Here is a 16591-nt window from a genome sequence, read left to right on the forward strand (position 1 = left end):
GAGTTTAATAGGATATGGACATTGGCTTATGAGTAAAATACAAAATCCCAGCAAGACATTTCAATAAAATAATTCAGTCCAACAAATGATTTTTGAGCCCTTATCATACACCCAGTGCAAATTTGTTTGGTATAAATAAAGGCAGCTCTTCAGCCAACGTATTCAAGTACTGAAAAAATAAATAAAAATACAGGAAAATACAGGTGTAAGGAGCAAATGAGTTTTTAAGTATAAAAAAAAAGTCTCTGACACAGCATAAATGAAGATGATAATGCCTATAATCTCACAGGCCTGCTGCTGTGAGGCTTAAGTTAAGGTAATAATACTGCATGAAAAGTATGACTGATGCCTAGAACATATAAACCCTCAAAAAATGGAAGCTGTTGTCATACCTCTCTATTCTTTGTAAAGCACCCTGTAATAGATGACAAATATACCAGTAATCCCTTCAAAAAAAGTTACCTTAAAAATACCTACTGAGGCAATTTTATTGAATGTAATGATTAGCAGGTTTCTTCTAATTAGCACTAAGTTTTAGTAGCTTGAGAGTCAATTTTGTGATTATACAATGAGAATAAAGGCTCAACTTTTAGACCACAAATACTCTGATGAGAAGTTAAAAAAAAAAAAAAAAATCCAACTACTTTAAGAAAAGCATTTTACAATTAGTCTGGCTTTTAAAATCTCAACTATGGAATTATTTTAAAGCTTATTTATACACTCTCGTCTAAGTATTTGCTATAAGCAAAATATAATTTTTCTATGATGCTTTAGAATTGTGCATATCAAAATCCTATAATTTGAACATGATATATACCAGGAAACTGATTTTTTTAACTATATTATCAATTGGTATATAACTCTCTGCTTATAGTAGGTTAAAAATAATGTTTTTTTTTAGTTAACAGAAGCTTCCAGTTTATGGAAATTTTACTGAAGTTACCTAAAATGAGTAATGACATTTCAATTACCAAGCATGTCTGTTCATCTCCATGGCCTAAACGTCCTCCAGGACCATGACCACAGGTATAAACCTGCCCTTTCTGAGACAGAAATACTGAGTGAAATTTACAAAGCACCACCTAAGAGAAAACAAGAGAATATTATTGAATTTCTCTGAATAAAATAGGTTTTATTTTATATAAAAACACAAACTACAGAATATTGCTAACTTTACGCTGGATGACAGGTATGTGTGGATTTATTGTAACTTTTCTCTACTTTGTACATGTTCTGTAATAAAAATTAAAAATATATATGCTTTATTTTAAAACTATCCCTAAAAACACTGATAAATAGGAAACAGAACAAAGAAATTAAGCATATGTTTCCCACAGAAAAGACTAAACAAAGGGAAATATAAATATCAAGTGTTCAACCACAAAAAGCAGTAGCCAGCTGTTTCCCAGCTTTATAAAATCCCAAACAAGAACTGGGCAATGCAACATGAAACACAAAGATTAACAACTAGCAATATATGTTATTAAAGCAAACAGTGAAAATGCCTTAAGCATATTTTTTAAAAAACATCCTATGTTAGACTGGTGGTTAGTATGTCCTTTGAATATCTCTGATTTTGTCTAATATGTCTTTAATATCACTACATGGATTTAAATAATTTTATATTTATTTTCAAGTTTTACTCTTACTCTTTTCCCCACTTCCTTTTTTACCTGCCATGTTTCCAACATCCCCCTTACCTTCTTGGTCCACACACTTACATACTCACAAACTCTTACCAGAAGATAAGGGTACTTAAATGACTGAACTTCATCAAAAGGCAATTAACAGGAAACCAAAAGCAGTTTTAAATACAGGCATATCTTGGAAATATTGTGGGTTTGGCTCCAGATCACCACAATAGAGAGAATTTCTCAGCAATGTGAGTTAAATTAATTTTTGGTTTCTAAGAGTACATAAAGTTATGTTTACACTATACTATAGTCTGTTAAGTATGTAATAGCATTGTGGCTAAAAAAAGAATAACGTATATACCTTAATTTTAAGAACACTGGGGCCCCTGGGTGGCTCAGTTGGTTAAGCGACCGACTTCAGCTCAGGTCATGATCTCGCAGCTTGTGACTTCGAGCCCCGCGTTGGGCTCTGTGCTGACAGCTCAGAGCCTGGAGGCTACCTCAGATTCTATGTCTCCCCCTCTCTCTACCCCTCCCCTGCTCACGCTCTGTGTCTCTCTCTCAATAATAAATAAACATTAAAAAAATTAAAAAAAAAAAGAATACCATATTGCTAAAAAGTGCTAACCATCATCAGATCTTTCAGCAAGTCGTAATCTTTTTGCTGGTGGAGGCTCTTGCCTCATTGTTGATGGCTACTGACTGATCAGGGCGGTGGCGGCTAAAAGTGAGGATGGCTATGGCAATGTCTTGAAACAATTCAACAATGAAGTTGGCCAAATCAACTGACTCTTCCTTTCATGAATGATTTTTTCGGTAGCGTGTGATGCTGTTTGATAGCATGTTACCCACAGTAGAATTTCTTCCAAAACTGAAGTCGGTCCTCTCAACCCTGCCACTGCTTTAGCCAACTAAGTTTATGTAATATATTCTGAATCCTTTGCTGTCATTTCAACAATCTTCAGCATCTTCACCAAGAGGCAATTCCATCTCAAGATACCACTGTCTTTGCTCATCCATGAAAAGCAACTCCTCATCCCTTTAAGACTGATCAGGAGATTGCAGCAATTTGGTCACATCTTCAGGCTCCACTTCTTGTTTTAGCTCTCTTGCTACTTCCACCACATCTACACTTACTTAACTCTCTCAAACTCATCCACCAAGGCTGGAATCAATTTCTAACCTCCTGTTCATGTTAATATTTTGACCTATTTCTATGAATCATGCAGGTTCTTCACGGCATCTAGAATGGTGAATCCTTTCCAGAAGATTTTCAATTTACTTTGCCCAGATCCACCAGAGGAATCACTGTCTATGGCAACTATACTTGCATGAAGTGTATTTCTTAAATCATAAGACTTGGATGTCAAAATGATTACCTTGGTCCATGCGCTACAGAATGGATGCTGTGTTGGCAGACATCAAAACAACATGACAACAAGAATCTCGTGGTGGCACATCTCCATCAGAGCTCTTGGGTGACCCGGTGCGTTCTCAATGAGCAGTCATATTTTGAAAGAATCTTTTTTTCTGAGCACTGGTCTCCACAGGTGGGCTTGAAATGTATATTTAGTAAACTAGGCAGTAAACAGATGTTCTGTCATTCAGGATCTGTTGTTCCAGTTGTAGACCACAGGCAGAGTAGAGTTAGCATAATTCCTAGGGGTCCTAGGGTTTTAAGAATGGTAAATGAGCACTGGCTTCAGCTTAGTCATCAGCCCCTAACAAGAGAGTTGGCCAGTCCTTTGAAGCCTGGAAGGCAGGCATTGACTTCTCTCTAGTATAGAAGTCCTAGACGGCATCTTCTTCCAAAAGAAAGCTGTTTTGTCTACGTGGAAAATCTGTTGTTTTGTGGAACCACCTTCATGAATTCTCTTAGCTAGGTCTTTGGGATAACTTGCCGCAGCTTCTACATCAGCACCTGCTACTTCACCTTGCACTCTGATGTTATGGGTACGGCTTCTTTCCTTAAACTTCATGAACTAAACTCTGCCAACTTCAAATGTTTCTTCTGCAACTTCCTCACCTGTCTCAGCCCTCACAGAATTGAAGAGAGTTGGGGCCTTGCTCTGGATTAGGCTTTGGCTGAAGCGATTATTATGGCCAGTGTTTGATCTTCTATCCAGGTGATTAAAACTTTCTCCATTTTGGCAATAAGGCTGTTTCACTTTCTTATCATTCACGTGTTCACTGTATTAAGCACTTTGAATTTCCTTCAAGAACCTTTTCTTTGAATTCATAACTTGGTTCACTCTTTGGTTCATAAGGTCTAGCTTCCAGCCTATCTCAGCTTTTGACACACTTTCCTCAGTAAGCTGAATCATTTTTAGCTTCTGAATCAAAGCGAGAGACATGCAACTCTTCCTTTCACTTGAACACTCAGAGGCCACTGCAGAGTTCTTTTTTTTTTGTTATTAAAAACAATTTTTTTTCAATGTTTATGTATTTTTGAGACAGAGACAAATGAGTGGAGGAGGGGCAGAGAAAGAGAGAGACACAGAATCCAAGGCAGGCTCCAGGCTCTGAGCTGTTAGCAGAGAGCCCAACATGGGGCTTGAACCCATCAACCACAAGATGATTACCTGAGCCGAAGTTGGGACACTCAACCACTGAGCCACCCAGGCACCCCCGTTGCAGAGTTCTTAATTGGACTGATTATAATAATTTGTGTCTCAGGGAATAGGGAGGCTCCAAAAGAGTTAGAGACACAGGGAACAATGGACAGTGCAGTACACATTTATCAAGTAAGTTCACCGTCTTATATGGATGCAGTTTGTGTTACCCAAAAACAATTACAATGGTAATATCAAAGATAACTTATCACAGCTCACCCAGAAGAAATATAGTTGACCCCTGAATAACATGGGCTTGAATTTCAGTGCACATCCACTTATATGCAGATGTTTTCCAGTACATACAGTACAGTACTTTAAAGGTATTTTCCAGGGCACCTGGGTGGCACAATCGGTTACATGTCAGACTCCAGAGCTCAGCTCAGGTCATGATCTCACAGTTTGAGTTCAAGCCCCACCTTGGGCTCTGTGCTTATGACATGGAACCTGCTTGGGTTTGTCTCTCCCCCTCTCTCCCCCTCCTAGCTTGTGCTCTCTCTCTCTCAAAATAAACAAATAAACTTTAAAAAATAAATAAATGTATTTTCCTTTCCTACAACTTTGTTAATAACATTTTCTTTTCTCTAGCTTACTTTATTGTAAGGATATAGAGTATAATGTATGTAACATACAAGTAGTGCTATGTTCTCAGTAAGACTCCAAGTCAACAGCAGCTAAGTTTTTGGGAAGTCAGAAGTTATGCACAGATATTTGATTGCATGAGGGGTCAAGTGCCCCAACCCCCAAGTTTTTCAATGGTCTGTGTAATACTAAGGAAAAAGTTTGAAATACTGAGAGAATTACCAAAATGTGACACGGAGACATTAAGAAACACTATTGAAAAAAAATGGCAACAAAAGACTTAATGCAGGATTGCCACAAACCTTCAATTTGTAAAAAATGCAGTATCTGTTAAGTGCAATAAAGCAAAGTGCAATAAAACAAAGTATGCCTGTTTGTGTACCTACATACTTAACCCTTCTGCCACACTTTACTATTTTTCAATGTATCTAACATTCAGTGTATTTATTTTACCTTCTATAGTATTTAAAAATTCTGTTTGCTTACTTTTAAAAATCATTTGCATTTACATTTCTTAGGCCATCTATAAATATTTCTAACTTTGAATATAAAAAATGATTAAGAAATAAAGAAATCTTAGGGGCGACTAAGTGGCTCAGTTGGTTAAGCATCCCACTTCGGCTCAGGTGATGATCTTGCAGTTTTTGAGTCTGAGCCCCACGTCGGGCTCTGTGCTGACAGCTCAGAGCCTGGAGTCTGCTTCAGATTCTGTGTCTCCCTCTCCCTCTGACCCTCCCCTGTTCATGCGCTGTCTCTCTCTCTCTCTCTCTCTCTCTCAAAAATAAACATTAAAAACAATTTTTTAAAGAATTAAAGAAATGTTAGGATTATTAGAAATTGACTTAGAAAAAAGTCAAGCTTTTATGGAAAGTAAGAAAATTAGAAGCTGAATTGCAAGCTCTACTTACACATATCCTTTAACTACTTAGTAAATTCTGTGAATGTGTACACTTATGGTAAGTTATGTATAAAGTCATTATCTCATTTAGCTGTATCACAAATACCCAGAAAGTCTAAAAACCCAAAATTGTATTCAAATTTGTAATACAAATTTAGCATTTGTAAAGGAAAAATTTTTGAAGCCAGAAATAATACATTTTGTTCAATTTTATCTCCAATCTTAGAATGTCACTCTATATTTCTGACTTCTATTCAACAACCAATACCAGAGTTTAATAAGTCTTCCAACTTTAAAACCTCCGAATTTCTTTTTAAATCTTTATTTTTGAAAGAGTGAGAGACAGAGAGAGAGAGAGAGACAGAGACAGAGTGTGAGCATGAGAGGAACAGAGAGACAGAGAGAGAGGAAGACACAGAATCCAAAGCAGACTCCAGGGTCCAAGCTGTCAGCACAGAGCCTGACACAGGGCTTGAACTCATGAACGAGTCCGTGACCTGAGCCTAAGTCAGATGCTCAATCGATTGAGCCACCCAGGTGCCTCAAAACCTTGAGTTTTGTTTTGTTTTAATTTTTTTTAACATTTATTTGTTATTGAGAGACAGACTGTGAGTAGGGGAGGGGCAGAGAGAAGAAGGAGACACAGAATCTGAAGCAGGCTCCAGGCTCTGAGCTGTCAGCACAGAGTCCGATGCAGGGCTCAAACTCACGGACTGCGAGATCATGACCTGAGCGGACGTTGGACGCTTAGCCAACTGAGCCACCCAGGTGCCCCAAACCTCTTGAGTTTTTTTTTTCTAAGGAGATAACTAATTACAGCTTTTCACCTTAATTCTCTAGAATATACTGTGCTAAAATTAATAATCTCAGCTAATTCACTTGGTTCTATAGTACAATATCAGCCCCTTTCAGGGGCTAATGGTATTCTCTATATAACTGGTGCTCAGTAAATATTCCTGTAAAACTTGTCTTCTCTTTTCTGATTGTACTTTACACTGCTTTTCTTCCACTCTAACCTATCCATAATGCTTGCTTCAACCCTCATTCTGTGGTAAATAAAATTCCTTAATCCTTAATCTCTTCACAAAATATTCTCACTTCCTTGCCTTACGTGTTGCTTTCTCCTTAAGTGTACTGTTTCATGTATAAGCCTAACCAAGTGGAATATGCTCATTTCCTCTGTAACATATATATCTTAGGATCAGAAGGTAGTCAGTCTCTGGTTTCCTAATGCCACCATTTCTTCCTTCACTAGCTTAAAAATTCTTGTTCCTGAAAACTCTCAGCTCATGAAAACTACATATATTAATTCATAAAAGGAAAAGAGGTACCTTTTGTAACTGCCCTAATTGTGATCAATCATCAGTGGCTGCTAATGGGTGGAATAGCATTTTAAGAATTCTGAGGACCTAGTCAACCTCAGGTGAACACACACACACACACACACACACACACACACACACACACTGCATTATAGAAAAAGAGGATTATGTCAACAGTAGCAAAATCCATGGAAGTGGAAGATATCCTTCAGCATAATGAAATAAGCCCAAAGACCAAACCTTCACAATTCTATTAACTAAAATTTTATAATTACTTATATTTAGGAACTCAGGTTCCCTCCCGTAAAACTAATAACAATGAGTTTCAATAACAAATTCACTTGAGAAACTATGTAAAGAACTCTTAATTTTTGTGAAATGGAAACAAATGCTAGAAAGTCAACAGAAGCTCTACCTTTTTAAAGTTAAAGTAATATCTCTATAGTGCCTTCTAATTTCGAACCCTGCTTGCACAAACATCTCATAGTTTTATGGTATTTATCACAGTCTAGGTAGGATTAAAGCTAACAAAATCTAAAACAGAGTTAGTGAAGTTCTATTGATCAATTTGTTTATTAAAATGTTATCATTCTTTCAACAAAGTTAACACAATCTAAATGAAAAAAAATAAACTATCAAACACAATAGTTCTTTTTAATCTCTGAAAGTACTCAAATTATACTTTAAACTACCTGCTTGATATAAACCCCACTCCTGGAGAACAGATCCACCAATTCTGGATGGTGTTTGCTATTCTGGCTTCCATGACCCAGGGTGAAATTTGTATTATCTCCCCAAGTGTAGACATCTGTAGGATCTAAAATGTAAAACAAATACCAGTTTTAGTTCAATCTATAGATACACTCTACTAATCAGTTTTCCTCAACAGAGACTCTTTACAGGAACTAATTTAACCATCATATTTAGAAAGATGCTGCCAACATTATCACTTACATTATGAAACTATTAACACATTATCTAATTCTAGGAATAGAAACAAAATCCAAATCAGCACAGTCCTGTATCAATGTTAGGAATCTAACATTTGTTCCTTGTTTCATTAGCAGTTAGTTTAACTGCCAAATGAGTAAAATATCACCTGCCATATCCATCTAGTTGCCATGAAAATAATACCTATAGTTATTTAAATATAGGATGTTTAATACATTATATATAATATATAATAGAAAGGTTCTAGATGAAGCAAATGTGATATTAGTTACTGTTCCTACAGAAACATTAACTTTTAATTGTTTACTCTTGATAGATGCAAAATCACACTAGTGATCAGGGTAATACCCATTAAACTGGGATAAAAAATCACAGCTAAGTTTTCAGTCTTCATTTTTATTTTGGAAGGCGTATAAATTTTTCGACTAGATCTATAACTGTAACCTGCAATATAGTACCCAAGGTAGAAATAAAAATGAAGAATGTGTCCTTGCTTGTTCACTAGTTAAATGCAAATTATGGAGTGGTTCCATTTAAAACTCTTCTCCTTTTCCACCAATTTCCATTTCCAAAGTTGAAAAGCAAACAAATTGGAGAAATAAGTGAAATCAGAAGGATGTGAGGGTAGAAGAATCACATCCTTTCCCTCTCTACCTCAAGTACTGATGTTACTTTCTGGATGCACATTAATTACAGCAGTTACAATTCCAACTGTCTTCCTACTTAGGCTGTGTTCTTACTCTAACATAGTATAAACTGAAATTGAAAATGCAAAATCAATCAGTGTTCTGAATAAAACCCTAAAATTATCAACCAATATACACCAAAAGTATTTTTACCAAAGTAAAAATTCCTTGCAGATATCCACACACAAATTTTCTCAGGTATTTTTTTTTTTTTTTTAACATTTATTTATTCTTGAAAGAGAGAGAGAGAGAGAGAGACAGAGAATGAGCTGGGGAGGGGCAGAGAGAGAGGAAGACACAGAATCCTAAGCAGGCTCCAGGCTCCGAGCTATCAGCACAGAGCCGACACAGGGCTCGAACCCACGAACCGTGAGATCATGACCTGAGCCGAAGCCCGAAGCTTAACCGACTGAGCCACCCAGGTGCCCCTTCTCAGGTATTTTAATAAGAACAAAGTTTCATTAAAATTTTCTAAGCTATACCTTAATGGGATATATTTGTGGAATTTTCTTACCAGTAGTTTTGAATACTACATGAGTTGGTCTATCCTTCATTACAAGATCCAAAGCTGACAAGCCTTCTTTGTCTTGAATATACAGACTAACACCATGCTAAAAAAAAAAAAAAAAAAAAGAAAAAAAGAAAGAAAAATAGAAAACAAGTATATATAAATGTTACCTCCTACTCCCACCCACATTTTTCGCACACACAGAAGAGAACTAAGAAAAATAAGATATCTAATTCTCAGAATATAAAAGAACCAGAAAACATTAAGAAATAAAATAAGTAACATTTAAAATCAAAATGAACTAGATGTGAAAGTTTAACACAGTAAGGCAAGTCTGGTTGCCTAGAATGCCCTAGCTCTGGTCTCTCTGTCTGTGCCTGTCCATGTACACATACACATTATGTATTTAAAGAGCCATGTTCCATGTCTAGTCCAGTTAAGGGCTATAAAGATTTCAAGGCAATGACAGAACAATCATTCTATTAGAATTTACTATTTATATAATGTGATCACCTTGGCCCCAACTCTTTTTGCCTTGAATGTTATTATACCAAGTATTTACATTTAAGACAACTATATTCCTTTATTTTTATATTTCTATTTATATCCCTCTATTTATATTTCTATTTGTGTGATATAGGTTTTCATCTTAGTATCATTTAATTGTGGCTTCTCTAAATCACATATAATTAATGGTATCTTAAAAAAAATCTGAGGATGTGTGTGTATGTTTTAAGGATGAATTTAAACTAATCTTTAATTTGTATCTCCACAGTCCAAAATCCAACACGAAATAGAACATTTAAAGCAGTTAGCACACCCCGACCCCTATCACCATACTTTTGTATCTTCTAAAATATGGTGCAAGGGGCAGGAGGGATAGAAAGCAAGGTTCGATTCATATTATTGTTATTTAACTGTAGTTTTTTAAATATAAAACATTATTTTCAAAAACAACTATTACTATTTGTTGATAGTTTAATAAGACATTCAACTATTAGACTTATCCTTATTTTAACTGGTGCAAGCCATCACAGCCCATCTGTACACACAGTTCACCTGGGTAGTTACAGGCAGAGATGAACTATGAAGTTATTAAACTCTAAGTGTAATATGTTGGAACACTCTTGTTTTAGGTTAGTTAAGAAAGAGGAATCTCCTCTTACCTTGAAACAATGGATTCCTAATACACTAAAACCAATTCTAAATTCATTGTGTTCTAGATGGTTATAATACTTGATTACATAAGGACTGTCAATGAGCAAAAAAGACTAAAATGAGCTATGAGCTAACCAGTAAAAAAAAAAAAAAATTTTTTTTTAAATCAGAAATGATCTAAGATCTTAATAAATTTAAAGTTATATGTTACCTAGTATTTTTTTTTTTAATTAGATATAATTAATCCATATGAGAAGACCTGAGCTTGACCTTTTAAGAGTAACAAAGGTAAGTTCCAAGATAGGGTACTCCAAGCTAAGAATTTAACAAATGGGATCCCAGAAACTGAGATCCCTAGAAAGTTTATTTTGCCAGTTTTATAAATTTTCCTAAACATTATACATACCAACTAGATCTTAGTGAGACTACATACATTTGTATCATTCTAAATAGCTCCGATTGCATAAGACTACATTTATTTATTTATTTATTTACTTACTTACTTATTAGAGCTCCCTAGATATGGGACTCATATTTTCTAATATGCTCATCTTAAATTCTAAAGGTTGTAGGACCAGTGTGTAGTCTATCCTACTTATTTAAAGATCAACTCTTGGGCTCCTGGGTGGCTCAGTTGATTAAGCATCCAACTCTTGATTTTGGTTCTGGTCATGTCTCACCATAGCAAGATCAAGCTCCACACTGGGCTCCACGCTGGGCATGGAGCCTGCTTAAGATTCTCTCTCTCTCTTCCCCTGCCCCTCCCCAGGTCACATACATATACACACTCTATCTGTCTCTCAAAAAAAAAAAAATTGTTTAAAAATAAAATACAGATCATGCCTCCAAAAGAATAGGTAGATTCATTAGTTTGTTAAATATCATCTAAGTATATACCAGGCTTATAAGCCTGAGCATTTGTTGAGAATATCTACAACAAGGAGCAGATGCGCTTTATATAGCTATTCCACTAGAAACCATTGGTAACACTACTGAGATACCTGTCTGCAAATACAGAGAACTGTTTTGACTATCTTCCTCAAAAACAAAGCATATGATAAAGACTGGCATGCAGATAATTTCCTTGAGAAAAGATCCTAGAAAGTGAGGAGCTAGGAAAGTAGATAAAAGGAGGAAAAACCAACACAAAAATGTGTTATCAAGTAGGCCACTGCTAAGGAGCCTTGTGAATGATCCTACCAGGGCATTCCAGAAACCTTATACAATATATCACTGAATAATTCTCCAGTCAAAGAATAAAAGGGCTAAGTGTTTACCTTCATTAGCAAACAGTTGCTCTAAAGGGGATTTAACTCTCCTGTATTTTTGGTCGGTTATGCATGAATGCCAAGCTCTGGAGCATAAAATAAGGGGCATGCATTAGATGCTAGAAACAAGGTGCAGATTTACACCTACACAAAGCTGCTAGAAGCCTATGCACAAAGGTGAGGCTAAAATGACATGAAGTGGTTCAGCAAAAGTATCTGATACACCAATTTTTCCAAACTTAGTTTTCCAACTTAGTTATGAGCTAAGTTGAATGAGTTTAATATGGCTCTCTCACTATTGCTGCCCATATACTGCCAAAAAAGGGAGGATCAAAAGACTATCTTGAGATTATAATTTCCAGTGGGGTAAACTGAGATATACTCTTCTCTCCTTCTTTCAAGCCTATTCTTTAAAGCTTTGGAAGTACGTTTGGATAAACTGGCTAGATGTCCTCATACTAGAAAAAACAGAAAAATAAGCATTCTCTTATATTCAGAGGACATGGTTTTAACATCATAAACTAGAATAATTTTAATAAACTGGTCCTGCTACCTAATTATCCTGGAGGAGGGAGGTGGGAAGGTACTTCATATCAGTTCTATTTAGTTTATAACCATTCTATTTGAGTTTAAGGAGATTTGTCTTGCTTATAATTTGACAGTGAATTTTATTGTTCTGGTTCATGACTGGTCTATTCTGTGAGGTATCTGATATCCCTTCTAATAAAATATCTTTTACTTAGGTAACCGTAGTTGGTTTCTGTTTCCATGAAACAAGATATCTAATACACCAACACTTATTGTCCCATTTGTTTATTTAATTATTTGGTTTTGGTCTATCTCCTTCTACTAAAATAAAAAGTCAAACAAAAAAAAAGGATTCTGTCTGTTGTGTTCATTACACATCCCTAGGACCTAGATTAATGCCTGGCACTCATCAGGCACTCAAAAAAAAAAAAAAAAAAAAAAAAATTGTTCCAAATACTCTATAAATAGTATAGCATTTAATCCACTAAATCCTATGATTTAGTTCTTCTATTTACAAATAGAAAAAATTAAAGTTTTTCCAGAACAGTACCATAAATAAACCACCAGTATGAAAGAATAATGGTATAGCAACAACAGATACAGCAAGACCCTACAAGCATAAACAGTCTTTGCCAGGCACACATCTTGTCATAGAATCAAGGAACCAAAGAAGATATGCATAAAATTCGCTGTCTCTACTCCAGCTTTTGATAGACAAGAAGTTTCTACTAAGGTGGTTGTTGTTGTTGTTGCTGTTGGCAAACAAGAACTGAAAGTATGGGTTTATATTTATTGTACAATTTATTTTGGCAATTAAAAAATCTTACAACTATAAAGTTTTTAATCAATGCAATTTATTTTAAATGTATATTTGTGTATGGTCTCTTTCTGATAATCATAATATCCTAAGGGCTATAGTTGACCAGAAGTAGAACTGACATGAACACTCCTATAACTGCAGCTCTTCCAATTAAACAACATTGAAAGGTCAAAGGACAGAAGAATATGCTAAAAATCAAAATGCAGATAGCATGATATGTTGAGACCTGAATACTAAAAGGATAGGAAAGATTTCTGTGGGAAAATTTTATCAGTGGAACACATCCACTGTTAGATACCTATCATTGATCAATAGGGCTCTGATGATAACAAAAGACAGTCAAGCCAAGGGCAAGGAGGCCCAAGGCACAATTTCCTGGCTTCTCTTAGCCAAGGAGAAAAGAATGATTAAGGATTTCTAAAGGAAAATGAAGCCCCAAAGAGAAGGAAGGCCCAAAATTCAAACCAGACACTATTTCAAACTGAAGCCCCAAATCCTGACACCTGAATAACAACCCCTATGATAACAGAAAATCCAAGGACCCCCTCAACCTTGATGAGACTAGCGGTAATCCAGCTTTCTAGCAGATACTTGAAAACAGCTGAGGTTTTAGAGGTGGGAAAGGGTAAAAGTAGAGCTGATAACTCATACCAACTAGCTTCCTATATAAAATAAGATTAAAGTAAGGGAATTAAACCAATATTCAAACATTTTACATAGTAAGAGGAATTAAATTAGCAAACATTTTTAAAAATCAAAAATAGATGAAGACCCTTAAGCTAAGCTCCCTAATGTGACCAAAAGTTCCCTGAGGATAGGAAGTGTTTTGGTTTTCTCTGTGTCCTCTACAAACATGACAAAATGCCTATACAAAAGAAATTTTTCAATTTTAATATCATGATGTCTGATTTTGAGTTTTTCATGTGCATTCATTAGTGAAATGACATTGAGGTATATCTCAAAACATTTCATTGTTTGGCTATAGAGTACAACACACCTAAATTTAATCTACTTGATGGGAAATTTCAAATAAATTAAGCTGATTCTAATCATTAATGTTTTCACAACTAATTTTATCTTAGCCAAACAAGAAATAAACATACTACCCAAAAACAGTCCCTAAATGTTATATTTCAATAACTAGTACCCTTTTAAAGTAGCTAATAATAGTTACATAAAAAGCGTATTTCTTAAGAATACTAAAAGATACATAATACTGACTAAATGATAAAATGTGTGGGATTTACTTCAAAATACTATGAGATAAACAAAGTCAGTGGGGACATATAGAACACAAAACTAGCCAACAGTCTATTATATGTTGTAAACTTTGGTATATATTTAAAATTCTACATCACAAAAAGTTTAAGTAAAAATATATATGGGATTTGAATTCTAAAGAAGAGTAGTTACAATAGAAAAAATACCAAACAATTGATAAGAACAAACTCAAATCTTTGGAAAGTAAGTGGAGTCTTTGAAAAAGACTAAGAAAAACATATGCCGGACAAAATAGTTTTAAATAAACAAATGACACTTACCTTCAACAGAGACCAAACACAATCAATATGTCCATAAAAAATGCTTCTGTGCAAAGCTGTCCATCCTGATTCCTTGTCTTTCACCAGCAGATCCACTCCTTTTTCAATAAGCCAATCTAATACTCCTTTCTTTCCACAGGAGGAAACAAGGTGGAGAGCGTTTCTGCCAAAGGCATCTTTGATAGTTGCAGCATTGTAACAATAACTGGAGAGAAAGGCCTTTATCTGGTTTTCATTCCCCTTTGTTACCACAGAAAGGACATCCAAAGCATGTTTCAGGGATCGACACTTTGATGTACAGTCAGGGATGGAAGAATTCATCCTAATTGTTTTTAGACTGCTTAATTTTAGTTCAAGATAGTCCGTTAAGACTAATTTTTAAAAATGAAAAAGCCAAGACAAAACGGTGCTATTCAGAAAGATTTATAGAGAATAAATGACCTTTTAGGATTATAATTTAAACCATCACGGTAGTAGTATAAAACTATATACCTTTATACAATTTATTTTGGCACTTTAATCAAAAAATTATAAATAGCTCTATAAAGTTTATATCAAATACAAGTTCTTTATTAAAAAAAAAAAAAAACTTTCCACAGTTTATAAATTATTCCTGGAGTTAAGCACCAAGGGGGAGTGAGGAGGGGAACTCCCCCCTCCACACTGTCTGGTCCTTTTAAATATCCATAATTGCAAGGGTGACCTATAAAAAAAAAGGGAAAGAAAAAGTAAAAAATACAAAATCTACCTCTTGCTCTCCTCAAGTACTTTACAGCCACCTCCATATTTAAGTGCCCCTAATTCCTATTTCAAAAAAAATAAAAGTCTATCAACTTTTCACCTTCACATCCACAGTATTCTAGAACTATACTAATCATTCTCTCCTCCTTTAATCCAGTCTCCTGTTTAAGGTTAACCTCTGTATCTGTATTCTGGAGTCCACCTCTTTTTGCTTCTAAAAGCTTCATTCCTTCTCCCTTATATTTTTACACTCTTATTAGCTATGTCCCCACAAGCTATAAACACACTTAAATTTACCCTCTTTATAGCAATCCCATCTCAACCTTTACCCCCTAAAATTATTTCATTACCACCACCAGCACAACTCTCTCATCATTTGGTTTTTACTAAGAGCCAGGCACTGTGATAATGTTCTCTCTGGTTAGAAAGTCTCTACTATAAGAGGAGATAATAATTAAACATCAGGTATCAAAACAACTAGGTATCAACCTGGAAAAAAAAAAAAAAACTTTACATACTTACTTTATACCTTACACCAATATAAATTCCAGATGAGTCAAAGACAAACATATAAATACCATAAAAGCACTAGAAGAGCATGGGTGACTCTTTTTTATAATTTCAAACAACAAAAAGTCCTTTCTACCTATGATCTGAAATTCAAAAGGTATAAAAGATTAATACATTTAATCAGTTTAAAACCTACATTAAAATAAGAAAGGAGAAAAAAACCTCAAAGAATATAACATTACTCCAAAAAAAGAAAAAACAGGAAATTTATTTTATTTAAAAAAAATTTTTTTTTTTAATGTTTATTTACTTTTGACAGAGAGAGACAGAGCATGAGCAGAGGAGGGGCAGAGAGAGAGGGAGACACAGAATCCGAAACAGGATCCAGGCTCTGAGCTGTCAGCACAGAGGCTGATGCAGGGCTCAAACTCACAGACCGTGAGATCATGACCCGAGCCGAAGTTGGACGCTCAACCGACTGAGCCATCCAGGTGCCCCAAAAACCAGGAAATTTAGACAGATTTTAAAAATGAGACTCATCTCACTAAAAAAAAAAAAATGCAAATTGAAACTAAACCGAGATACCATGTAGATGGATGGATCTACAGAGTATAATACTACGTGAAATAAGTAAGTCAGAAAAAGACAAATACTATATGATTTCCCTCATATGTGGAATTTAAGAAACAAAACAAATGAACAAAGGTGGGGAGAGAGACAAATCAAGATAACAGAGTTAATCACGGAGAATAAATTGATGGTAATGGGGGGATGGGTTAAATAGGCGATGGGATTAAGGAGTGCATTTGTCAGTGATGAGCACCGGGCGAGT

General features: G+C 35.2%; 1 protein-coding gene across 4 annotated transcripts in view; it reads right to left on the bottom strand.

Annotated features, from left to right (window-relative positions):
• The window catches only part of IBTK (inhibitor of Bruton tyrosine kinase), a 90748-nt gene that overhangs the window by 66025 nt on the left and 8132 nt on the right, over positions 1-16591 (bottom strand). For all 4 annotated transcript variants that reach the window (XM_045498881.1, XM_045498883.1, XM_045498882.1 and 1 more), the window contains exons 2-5: positions 14509-15211; positions 9200-9296; positions 7741-7865; positions 972-1082 (exon numbers count right to left, since the gene is read on the bottom strand). In XM_045498881.1, coding sequence (XP_045354837.1) covers positions 972-1082; positions 7741-7865; positions 9200-9296; positions 14509-14829 — 654 coding nt within the window. In that variant the 5' untranslated portion in view covers positions 14830-15211. The remainder of the gene's footprint in view (positions 1-971; positions 1083-7740; positions 7866-9199; positions 9297-14508; positions 15212-16591) is intronic.

Source organism: Leopardus geoffroyi, chromosome B2 (assembly GCF_018350155.1).
Source record: "Leopardus geoffroyi isolate Oge1 chromosome B2, O.geoffroyi_Oge1_pat1.0, whole genome shotgun sequence".
Classification (NCBI taxonomy): domain Eukaryota; kingdom Metazoa; phylum Chordata; class Mammalia; order Carnivora; family Felidae; genus Leopardus; species Leopardus geoffroyi.